General features: G+C 47.9%; 1 protein-coding gene across 1 annotated transcript; it reads right to left on the reverse strand.

Moving 5' to 3' along the window:
* Window positions 1-1,885: 1,885 nt before the first annotated feature.
* LOC140352288 (lactase/phlorizin hydrolase) lies at window positions 1,886-11,913 on the reverse strand (the record flags this gene model as incomplete). The annotated part of the gene is made up of 10 exons (XM_072437692.1): window positions 10,507-11,913; window positions 9,237-9,505; window positions 8,241-8,531; window positions 6,159-6,357; window positions 4,251-4,453; window positions 3,868-3,974; window positions 3,651-3,782; window positions 3,336-3,556; window positions 2,204-2,431; window positions 1,886-2,068 (listed from the first exon to the last, which is right to left on the reverse strand). Coding segments are annotated over exons 1-10 (3,160 nt in total), but the record flags the coding sequence as incomplete, so codon positions are not given.
* Window positions 11,914-12,919: the final 1,006 nt, after the last annotated feature.

The raw sequence follows: 12,919 nt of genomic DNA on the forward strand, positions 1-12,919 counted from the left end.
CTAAAGACACACCTCAGAACAGTATAAAGCTCTAAAGAAACACCTCAGAGTGGTATAAAGCTCTAAAGACACATATCAGAATGTTATAAAGCTCTAAAGACACACCTCAGAGTGTTATAAAGCTCTAAAGACACACCTCAGAGTGTATAAAGCTCTAAAGACACACCTCAGAGTGTATAAAGCTCTAAAGACACACCTCAGAGTGTATAAAGCTCTAAAGACACACTTCAGAGTGGTATAAAGCTTTAAAGACACACTTCAGAGCGATAAAGCTCTAAAGACACACCTCAGAGTGTATAAAGCTCTAAAGACACACCTCAGAGTGTATAAAGCTCTAAAGACACACCTCAGAGTGGTATAAAGCTCTAAAGACACACCTCAGAGTTATATACAGCTCTAAAGACACACCTCAGAGTGTATAAAGCTCTAAAGAAACACCTCGGAGTGATATAAAGCTCTAAAGACACACCTCAGAGTGTATAAAGCTCTAAAGACACACCTCAGACACACCTCAGAGTGATAAAGCTCTAAAGTCACAGCTCAGAGAGTTATAAAGCTCTAAAGACACACCTCAGAGTGTATAAAGCTCTAAAGACACACCTCAGACACACCTCAGAGTGTATAAAGCTCTAAAGACACACCTCAGAGTGTATAAAGCTCTAAAGACACACCTCAGAGTAATAAGCTCTAAAGTCACAGCTCAGAGAGTTATAAAGCTCTAAAGACACATCACAGAGTGGTATAAAGCTCTAAATCATATCCCTGAGTTCAAAAGAAGAGAAGGCGCGACTGGACGGTGCCTCTTTCTGTTCTGAATGTGACTATAAGACTCAGAATCAGAAGAGGTTTATTCCATTGTCGATGAACAGAATTCACAAACACAGGTACTGTCATGGTCACCGTCTGTCTGGTGATGTATAGTTTGTATAGTTTTACTCACAGTGTTTCTGTCTCTGCTCCCCTTCTGTTTCCCTCCTCCCTTCTTGTTCTCCTCCCTGGTTCCCCTTTGTCTCTCAGGCTCCTCACACCTGTGAGTGGGTTCACAGCTGTATCTGATTGTTAATCACTGGGTGGAGTATATAAGTGTGTGTGTTTCTTTGTTCTTAGCGAGATTGTCTGTTATTGCCCTTAGCCCCAGCATTCGAGCGGGTTTTCCTGATCCTCTGTTGTTTGACTTTTTTACTCTGATTCCTGCCTGACCTTCGTTGTTCCTGTCTGTCGTTACCGACCCTGGACCGCCTTGAGTTTTGCCCTCTGCCTGATCCCCTGTTAACGCTGTCTACCTGTGTACTGAACCTGGAACGGACCTGACTACGCCTCTCGTCTGCCCCCGACACCACAGTTGCTGGCGCTGCGCACCGCTGGAAATATCTTTTGTTTTCGTTACTCTTGACCAAGAGTTTTGTAGTTTCTGTTCCTTATCATTAAAGACTTTTTATTCTTTGCCTGTTTCCAGCCCTGTAAATTGGCTCCGTTCTGCCGTTCGTGACAGGAACTTGCCTTGACCAATGACTGTCGCATGGTTTGATTATCTAACTTTCCTTTGGTTGAACGTAATTTCAGGCTCTACCAACAACAACAAAGAATTGTTAATGATAATATTTTGCGCCCAAACTTTACATTTGACTCAAGACACTTTCACACATCGACAACATATTAAAATGTGTTTATTATTTTTAACATATTAATCATTCATCAGACTTTGGTACAGAGCAGTTACACACTCCATAAATGATGTAATTCTGCAGCAGTAAAATGTGTTTTATTTATAAACTTGATTTATTACAGACGCGACAGTTTCCCATTCAGCTGAACAATTCTGGATCCTGTGCTGATGATTCTGCTGTAAAATGTGTCTTTCACATTTCACTCGACTTTCCTCTACGTCGGGCCATGAAGAAGCCCACGCCCCCCACCAGGGCGGCGACACCCATGACCACCACGAGGGCAAAGGTCGTGTTGAGCCCGACTTCAGCCTCTTCTTTGCTCAGACTCATCCCCAGGAAACTCAGTTGAGCTGTAGGGGGCGCCACAGTCTGACCGGGAACTGTAGTCGCCACTGGACCAACTGTAGTCGTCACTGCAACGAGAGGGAAACATTAGCGCAACTAAACCAGGACTAAACCAGGACTAAACCAGGACTAAACCAGGTCTAAACCAGGACTAAACCAGGACTAAACCAGGACTAGAGCAGGACTTGTACCTTGGGGCTGCAGACACGGGTGTCCAGAGTTGGGGTCAGGAAAGCCGTTGCACCTGATGATCCCGGAGTAAGTCTGGACTGAGACTTTTGGGGTGCGCTTTAGTCCGGGGTCCGACCGGTTCACGAAGTACAGACCGAATTGTTCTGCAAAACCCGTGGCCCACTCCAGGTTATCCATGAGCGACCAGGCGGTGTAGCCTCGAATGTCCACACCGTCCAGGACGTACGCTGAGGAAGAGGAGAGAGCTCAACGTTAGAAAGAGAGATAAAAACTCATCCCCTAAACAAGGTCATGAACATAAATCCTCCTGAATTATATTTCTTTAATCCTGAGGCTGATCTGAGCGATTCACAAAAAGAAGTTTAGTAATTCCAGTGTGTGTGTGAGGGGCGTGGCTTAAGCTAGTGTGTGTGAGGGGCGTGGCTTAAGCTAGTGTGTGTGAGGGGCGTGGCTTAAGCTAGTGTGTGTGAGGGGCGTGGCTTAAGCTAGTGCGTGTGAGGGGCGTGGCTTAAGCTAGTGTGTGTGAGGGGCGTGGCTAAAGCCTCTACACCGCGTTTGAACCTCTCTTTATATCATGCTAATGCTAATGCTAACATCAGACGCTTTATGACCTGGAAATATCAGATTGTGGCTCTTGACAAAGCGAGTGCCATAAACAGGAAACATCTGTTGCTAACGTGCCTTGCTAGCTTTGTGTTGCTAACGTGCTTTGCTAGCTTTGTGTTGCTAACGTGCTTTGCTAGCTTTGTGTTGCCAACGTGCTTTGCTAGCTTTGTGTTGCTAACGTGCTTTGCTAGCTTTGTGTTGCCAGCGTGCTTTGCTAGCTTTGTGTTGCTAACGTGCTTTGCTAGCTTTGTGTTGCTAAGGCTCCACATTTGGAGTTTGGAGACAAATGATTATTTTGTGTTTTTCTGCTTTTTGCCTCCTGTTTTGGCCTGAGTCTGTGTTCTCTCTCGTCCAATCATCTGGCTGCGCTGTGGAGATCCTCCCCCTGAGCTAAAGTCCACCTGGAGCCCAAGAGCCGGACGCTTTGGGAGCCAGAACCTCTCACGGCCAGAGACTTTAGGACTCAACCAAAGAGAACCAGAGGAAACGTGGCTGTACTAGTACTTATCGCAGTAGCAGAAATACCTTTGAGCGCCTGGTTGATGTACTCGGTGTAGTAGTGCTGTCGCAACACGTCGTTCAGCTCCACTTGTCTCTGACTCACTCCGTTCTCTGTGACGATTATTGGAGGATTTCCATAATTGTTTTTGATGAAGTTTAAAATCCTCCTGAATCCAAACGGAGTCACTTTGAGCCAACCAGAGCCGGAGTCCAGCCAGACCCGGTCAACCACGGACCCCGTCCCCCTGAAACACAGCACAGCATCTACTACAACCACATCACCATAGACCCTGGCACTCGCCACAGACCCTGGCACTCACGTCAGACCCTGGCACTCACCGGTCAGCGTCGTAGTGTTGCAGGTTGCCGTACGCCAGAGGATAGGCCAGTTTGGTGGTGTAGTGGTTAAAGCCAAAGTAATCGTGAGTTCCTTTGATCCTCTTGACCTCGTCGGGGCTGAACTCTGGCAGTCTGACACAGAAGTGACACACGGGAGGTCAGTCTGCACATGGTGTAAAGAAGGTCAGAATCACCTGATGGACCCTGTCGTCCTCACCTGGACTTGGGGAGACCGGCCGCCAGGCTCCGGTTCCCGATGATGCTCTTCATCATGTCGTTGTAGTCGCCGACAAAAATAGGATGAGCGAACCATCCCAGCTGGAACTGAGGGACAGGGTCAGAGAACAGGTCAGGACAGGGGCAGAGCAGGGTCAGCACAAAAACACAAACATTCACTGTCACAAGAGCTTTAACCACTCTGCCACCAGCTCGCAGTCATCCACCGACACAAGGCACATCAGCTCCACCCACATCTGTGTCTACATTATTTTAAGTAAAGGTACAAGAGCAGGTTTAAAGAACAACGACTTTGATCATGCAGAATATATGTCCGTGGTTACGACTCTGCCATCCCCACAGTGTTTGGGCGGCCTGTAGTACCTCCACGACCCTGCGGGCGGCGTCGATGTCCTCTTGCTTGCCTGGGTTTCGTGGTTCGGCCCAGTCTGAGTTCAGCGTGATGGAGATCTGTCCCTTCTGAGACGCTCTGTACCTGTCGTTGTACAAGTGCCAGGCCTCGGCGTGAGCTTTGATCAGGTGATGACCCACGATGTACGGAAGAGTCCCGGGACGGAACGAGATCCCTGCGAGGACCAAAACCAGTAAGGATCTACAGACGGGACCACCATTAGGACGTGTAGTGGGCTTGAGCTTTGATAAGAAAGATTTTAACAAAACAAGAACAGAACCAAAAACATGGAGGTCTTATTATTATTATAAACCTCAAACCTGTGAGTTTATCTAGTCTTAGAAACAATTTAGGATTCAGTTGTATCATACAAAGTGCATTACGTTTCTTCATAACTCCAGGTCAAAGGTCTCATTCTTCACAGCTCACACAGCAGTGCAGCAGAGCCCTGTGGGGGAGGGGCAGCTCACACAGCAGTGCAGCAGAGCCCTGTGGGGGAGGGGCAGCTCACACAGCAGTGCAGCAGAGCCCCGTGGGGGAGGGGCAGCTCACACAGCAGTGCAGCATAGCCCCGTGGGGGAGGGGCAGCTCACACAGCAGTGCAGCAGAGCCCCGTGGGGGAGGGGCAGCTCACACAGCAGTGCAGCAGAGCCCCGTGGGGGAGGGGCAGCTCACACAGCAGTGCAGCAGAGCCCTGTGGGGGAGGGGCAGCTCACACAGCAGTGCAGCAGAGCCCTGTGGGGGAGGGGCAGCCACCCGCGGCATTGTGGGACGTGTAGTTTTAGCAATAAAAACGGTTACAGATGTAACTGCGGTTCTATGAATCGATAAAAAATATATATATATATATATATTTTTTTTTTTTTTAATATAAATTTGAAATGTTTGGCGGGCCGGATTAAAACGTCTGGCGGGCCAGATTTGGCGGGTTAGGGTTAGAGTTTGACACCTATGCTCTAGATGTTTCCCTCAAAACAACGTAGTCTTTGTTGAAACTGGAGTGCGTTCTGGGGAAAGCCCGGGCTCATACGTAGGGATGGCCCCTCCCACTTCAGAGGGTTCATCCTTATTAGTTCAGACCAATAGTCTTAGTGGCCTAAAGTGAGCACCCAGGGATGAGAGTGCAGAGCAGCAGTGTAAGACGCTCCACTGTCGCTGAGCTCCCGCCCTCTCTGTCGCTGAGCTCCTGCCCTCTCTGTCGCTGAGGTCCCGCCCTCTCTGTCTCTGAGCTCGCTGTCGAAAACACTCACAAATGATTCAAATAAACAAACATATAAAATGTGGACTGCTAAACATTAGATCAACTTCCTCCAAATTGCTTTTTAGTTGATTAATTAATTAGTGACTATAACTTAGATCTTCAGCTTGAACTGAAACGTGGCTTCAACAAGATGATTATGTCAGACTAAATTAGTCCACCCCAACCACCCATGTTAACCCCACCCACACATGTTAACCCCACCCACCCATGTTAACCCCACCCACCCATGTTAACCCCTCCCACCCATGTTAACTTTCAGACCTCCAGGAGCACAGAGGTGGTGGTGTGGCAGTGATCTCTGGAGCCTTCAATATCCACGTGAACGTGAGTGATGACTCTCTCAGTAATGCCTTCAGCTCGTTAGTCCCTATGAACATTGTTTGACCCGTTTTTCACTGTCGCCCTCCGAGACAACCGCTGTTGTGATTTTGGGCGTTACAAAATAAATTTAATTGAAATTGAATTGAACCTGTTTTTATTCTCTGTAAATGATTGATATAAAACTATCCTTTGTATTTACAAAGTTTATATTAACATTTAATAAACATACGTACTTTAACTTTAAACTTAAACCCAAACCAAACTAGGACTAAGCAAGAGTCTGAAACAGTCGGCTCACCGGGCGCGGCCGCTCCGTAGCCATGGCCCACGTTAGCGACGATGTACGGCTCATTTATGGTGATCCAGCGTTTGACTTTGGGCCCGAGGCGGGTGAACATCAGGTCTGCGTATTCCCTGAACCGGTCCACCACAGAGACGTTCTCCCAACCACCAACGTCCTGCAGTGCCTGAGGAAGGTCCCAGTGGTACAGGGTGACCTGCAGAGAGACCACAATACTATTACTACTACTACTACTACTACTACTACTACTACTATTACTACTACTACTACTACTACTACTACTACTACTACTACTACTACTACTACTACTGCACTAGTACAGCGTGACCTGCAGAGAGACCACAATACTATTACTACTACTACTAATACTACTACTACTATTACTACTACTACTACTACTACTACTACTACTACTACTACTACTACTACTACTACTAATACTACTACTACTACTACTACTACTATTACTGCTATACCATAACAGTATAGTATAACAGTATAGTATAACAGTATAGTATAACAGTATAGTATAACAGTATAATATAACAGTATAATATAACAGTATAGTATATAGTATATGATATATTATGTACAGTAGAACATTCCATGTCCCGTATTCTGGTTATTGTTTTAATTTAGTTCATGATTGTTAATCACTGACAGAGGTTCAGGAGGTGGACCACGCCTCCACTGTTTAACCACACCTCTAATTACCCAGAAGCCCTACTTATACAGGCCTATCGCAGCATCTCTTGTGGTCTCTGCTCTCTCAACCCCGCCCCCCATGTCCCCTCTTCACCTGAACACATCACCGTCTAAGGAAGGGGCCAATCACCTGAGACGGACCCCCATCCTGAGTCTGACCATCCTCTCCTCCATCATCGACCTCATCATCGACCTCATCATCCACCTCATCATTGTCATCATCATCCACCTCATCATCCACCTCATCATCCACCTCATCATCGACCTCATCATCCACTTCATCATCCACCTCATCACCGACCTCATCATCCACCTCATCATCCACCTCATCATCCACCTCATCATCCACCTCATCATCGACCTCATCATCCACTTCATCATCCACCTCATCACCGACCTCATCATCCACCTCATCATCGACCTCATCATCCACCTCATCATCCACCTCATCATCCACCTCATCATCCACCTCATCATCCACCTCATCATCCACCTCATCATCGACCTCATCATCGACCTCATCATCCACCTCATCATCGACCTCATCATCCACCTCATCATCGACCTCATCATCGACCTCATCATCCACCTCATCATCGACCTCATCATCGACCTCATCATCCACCTCATCATCCACCTCATCATCCACCGCATCATCCACCTCATCACCGACCTCATCATCGACCTCATCACCGACCTCATCATCCACCTCATCATCGACCTCATCACCGACCTCATCATCCACCTCATCACCGACCTCATCACCGACCTCATCATCCACCTCATCATCCACCTCATCACCGACCTCATCATCCACCTCATCATCCACCTCATCATCCACCTCATCATCCACCTCATCATCCACCTCATCATCACTGTCATCAGTAAATATCCTCTCCATCATCGTGGCCAGGAGTTTTCAAGAGGAAAATCATTTGCACATTTTGGTTAAACTATCAAAGCAGACACTCACCAAAGGACGTCCCTAAGATATTATTACAGCACAGTATTAGTACTAGTACTACTACTAGTACTACTACTAGTACTACACTGCAGTAGTGCACAGGGGCCAGGCTCTCGCTGGAGAAGCCTGTTGAGCACTTCTGAATGAACATGATGTAGTGACACCATCAGAACCCAACCCAGCCGCGCACTAGAGGAACCCGGGTAACGTTAAGCAAATTGAAGTATTTACATGATGCTTTAGTGTCGTACTTGCTGTTGTTAGAAGCACTTTACACTCTATGGTCCTTTAACAACACATTACGAACTGATGGAAATGTTTCACCAATTGACGAAAATTTGCCACAGCGATAGAAAACCTTCAGCCCTGTTCTAAAACACGACCAAGGACACAAACCCATCTGCACTTGCCTGTGGCTGTATTCCGGCCTGCAGAAGTGCATCCACCAGCCTCTCGTAGTACAGCAGGCCCGGCTCGTTAATGTGTGCCGTTGTGCCATCGGGCAGGACTCTGGACCAGGCGATGGAGAAGCGGTAGTAACCGACCCCCAGCTCCTTCAACATCCGCACGTCCTCCTCAAACCTCCTGTAACTATCACAGGCCAGGTCTCCAGTGTCGTCGTCGGAAACTCGGAGCGGCGTGTGTGCGAAAGTGTCCCAGATACTGAGGCCCTTTCCGTCCGCACGCCAACCACCTTCAATCTGAGAAAAGAGACGGAGAAGGCAGGAAATACCTCCCAAAGCGTCCGGCTCTGGGGCTCCAGGTGGACTTTAGCTCAGGGGGAGGAGCTCCACAGCAGAGCCAGATGATTGGACGAGAGAGAACACAGACCAAAGCAGAAACACTAAAGAATCACTTGATCTCGTGCTAAAGCGCCGTGTTTCGTCAAGAGCCACAATATGATATTTCCAGGTCATAAAGTGTCTGACATTAGCATTAGCATTAGCATGACATAAAGAGAAGTTCAAACGCCACGCCCCTCACACACACACTAGCTTTAGCCACGCCCCTCACACACACACTAGCTTTAGCCACGCCCCTCACACACACACACTGGAATTACTAAACTTCTTTTTGTGACTCATGTAACGGAGTTAAAAATATATCAACATATTAATGTTTGCTTTCATTTCCTGTGGGTATTTAAGTTTTCAGTGTGATCTTTATCATTTTGTCATTTTATTTTGAAAGACCAGTGCACGCTACTCCCGGGAGTGTTTTCTCGGTAGCGTCACTTCCTCTCTCAGTGTCGCGCTGCAGCCTGCGGGGGAGCTAGTGCTGCTGTCCCTGTCCTGTCTTCATCTACGGCATGACAGAAGAGTCTCGCCCCCATCACACTGGCTCAGATCGTCCTCGGGGGTAAATGGCAGGGCCTCAAACATGCAGGACAGGTGAACCTCTGTTACCTGATAGGAGGCGGTGGCCGTGCTCCACATCATGTCGTCTCTGAAGTGTCCGTGAAGCGGGAGCTCGTCTGGACCTGCCGGGAACCCGTTCTGTGCCACGATGGTGCGGTAAATCTGGGCCGAGTACTTTTGTGTCCGGGGTCGCTCGGGTTGAGTGAAGTCCACCTGGTATAGACCACAGCCCATAGTGTAGCCCTGAAGCCACTCAAAGGAGTCCATGAGAGGGGCCCCCAGGAACCCCCGGAGCCGGACGCCATCCACGCTCTGAGCTGCAGGAGAGGACAGACTATTACTAAAAACAGGACAACGGCCTTCGGTCTATAGTTTGTCCGTTAATGCATGAATTGTTTTCCCAAAACAAGGTTTTCAAAATAACTCAAATGGTTTCGATATTGAACTATGTCTAAATCAGTTCAAAACCAGAATTAGATCTTGCTTAAAGGTGGAATGGACAAATTTTGTATCATATTTCCTCGTGGCGTGGATAAATCATTTGTCCTGCCACGTATCAATCATAAAACGCACCTGCCGCTCACCTGCAGCTGCGTCAGGCTCGTCCCCATGTTTCCGCGTGCCTAAGCGCATTGATCTATCACAATATAGTTCCCTCAGTGTACGGGGCAAAATGAAGACGAAGAAAGACAGTTCGAGCTGAAGCAGAAGTGGACAGAAATCTACGGGGGACGAGAGATGTGATGCGATCCGTTGCGCTAATAAACAAACGCACGTGTGTGTTGTATCAGTCCACACGGGGGAGTGGCATGTGCACGGGGGAGTGGCATGAGCACGGGGGAGTGGCATGTGCACGGGGGAGTGGCATGAGCACGGGGGAGTGGCATGTGCACTTCCACCTGCGTTCTCAAATCGCCGAAAAATCGTCCATTGCGCCTTTAAGGCAGAACTATAAACCATCATGAAGAAAAACAACTGGAAAGAGTTTCAAAAGAGGACAAAAGGACAGAATGATAGAGAAGATTTTTTTAAATGTAATTTAAAGGCACTTGTGGGTGTGGTCCCTCATCCAGGAGTGTTCTAGTGTAAAAATATGCACTTGTATCATCTGGACTGACATCAAAGCCTCATTCTTAGTCTGAGGATCGAGTCTGAGAACTCGTGAGCTCGGGAACCACTGGAATACACGATACCTTCAGTGGGTTTGTCTCTTGTTTGATTTGACACAGTAAGAATCACACTGCTTGTTCTCGGCGTCTGGAGTTTACAACATGGTATGAAATAAAACAGTTCTACAGCAGGTTCTACTCTGTCTCACCTTTGAGCGCCTCGTTGATGTAGGTCTTGAGGAAGAACACTCTGTCCATGTCGTCCAGGCTCTTCGTCCTGTCCGTGGCCACTCCGTTGTCGGTCACATACACTTCAGGGTTTCCGTACTCCTCTCTTATCCACCCGAGCAACCGCCTAAGCCCCACGGCCACCGCCCTCATGCCCTTAACGTCGGTCTGTGGGAAATCTGTCATCTCCTGCTCCAGAACGTCCCAGTCGTTTCTGTATGAGTGTGGAGACAGAGGCTGGGTCGAGTATTTGGCGATTCTGGTGGTGTGGTGATTGAGGAAGAACACGTCAGCAGTTCCTCTGATAGAGTTCTTCTCTTGCTCTGTAAACACTGGAAGTCTAGACTCTTTCAGACGCTGGAGATCGCTTTTATTTCCCACGTGAAACTTCATGGCTTCAGGATAATCGCCGTTTTTAAAAATGGGGTGAGCGAACCAGCCGAGTCTGAACTGCATGGCCCTGTCGGCCGCCTCCAGCTCTCTGGGCACGTTCACGTCCAGCGGCTCGTACCAGTCTGCGTTTAGAGCCACGCTGACCAGGCCCTGCTGTGTCGGACGATAATTGGCGTACGTGTGATAAACCTTGGCGTGCGCTAAGATCAAAGTGTGTGCCACTTTATACGGAACCACTCCTGGATTCACTTTTAAATTTGGAGGCACCTCTCCGCTGCCGTAGCCTTTCCACGTGATGGTGAACGGGTCGTTAAAAGTGATCCAAAACTTCACTCTGTCGCCAAACGTCTTGAAGCAAAAGTCGGCATAATTGTTGAAATGGTCGATCATGATGGTGTTTTCCCAGCCGCCCATGTTCTGCAGCGCCTGAGGCAGATCCCAATGGTACAAAGTCACCACCGGAGTCACGCCCTGACTTAGAAGCCCGTCGATCAGCCTGTTATAATAGGCCACGCCTTTGGCATTGGAGACAGTCGTGCCAGTGGGAAAAATCCTGGACCACGACAGAGAAAAACGATACGATTTGACCCCTAACTCTTTGATCAGGCTCAAGTCTTGGTCGAGTTTATTGTAGCTATCACACGCCACATTTCCAGTTGCAGATTCTGGGATCGAGGTTGGTATTTTCTGAGTAAAAGTGTCCCAAATACTGGCGCCTTTCCCGTCTGCGTTCCAGCCTCCTTCGATCTGATAGGCTGAGGACATCACGCCCCACAGGAAGTCAGTGGGAAACGTGCCGTAGTGATACAATCTATTCTGGAACTCTGACCAGTGAGAAAACTTCTCCCACACGACTTTAGACTGTGAGGGCACCGCTGAGGCGGGTAAGTTCCTCTGAGAAGGTGTGAAGGGCATGAGAACAGACGAGACCTGGTTCTGGACCTGGTTCTGGACCTGGTTCTGGACCTGGTTCTGGACCTGGTTCTGGACCTGGGGCTGGAACCTGCTCGGAGACAGAGGAGGTCAAACACATGCTCTGATAGTCGGGCTTCACTGCTGTGAGCTCGTCCTGTTCCTCAGAGGAACTCACAGAGAAATCATTCTGTTGTTGAGAAAAATCTCATCTTTTACACTGAATGTTTAAATCATGACACAGTCCGAACCTCAGTTTGAGTTCATTACCAAACTTAAATCAGTCGTTCTTGTCATTAGCCTGGCTCTACTGTCATATTTAAATAGGCAGCAGTTCAAACGTTCTGTCAGTTATAGCCTCAGTTCACATGTGTTTAATCCAATAGCACTTCCTGTCATGGCGGCTGTGGACGACACATTCTGCTTCGAACTACATTTAGTTCTGATGAACTGTTTCTCAGAGGTAAGAAAAAATGGGAGGGGCTATGTTTGTTCCAGGCACGTTTGGAACAGAGTTTTGAACCTAAAGACAGAGATAAGGGAATCATGAGGGGAAAGTGTTGAAACTGTTACACTATTGTCTTATAACTATTGTCTGATGTAATGATTCCGCTGTGTCTGAGGACACAAGAGGCCCTTGGGTCATGGTGCTGGTCCCAAGTGCTTTTACCACTTGAAGGACAGAATGATTGACTTTGGACAGAGTTAAACTGAAGGTGTTGAATATCCTGTGGGTTTGTGCTGGTCATACAGCAGAATCAGAGCCACATGTGAAATGTGATGACATGTCAGCTTATGTCCTGTGTCCTCCACACGTCCTCAGAGCTTCTGTCGAGGACACCAAATCATACCATTAAATAACTCATTCATCAAAATGTTCCGAGACAATTATTAAGATTGAATCCAAACCAAAAAAAGAATGAATAATAAAAAGAGGATTGAAAGGATGTTTTTTGTCGCTGCTTAATTCAACAGCCTCATCAGAGTCACAACACCATCTTCTCCTACACTTCCTCCCGTATCCTCCCCATATGGGCGGGGTCAGAGGTCACAGCCAGTAGGATGTGATTCCTCCTCGCTCGCCGTACC

The sequence above is a fragment of the Eucyclogobius newberryi genome, unplaced genomic scaffold (genome assembly GCF_026437365.1).
Source record: "Eucyclogobius newberryi isolate DKJ021-1_F unplaced genomic scaffold, fEucNew1.0.hap1 SCAF_80, whole genome shotgun sequence".
NCBI classification, from domain to species: domain Eukaryota; kingdom Metazoa; phylum Chordata; class Actinopteri; order Gobiiformes; family Gobiidae; genus Eucyclogobius; species Eucyclogobius newberryi.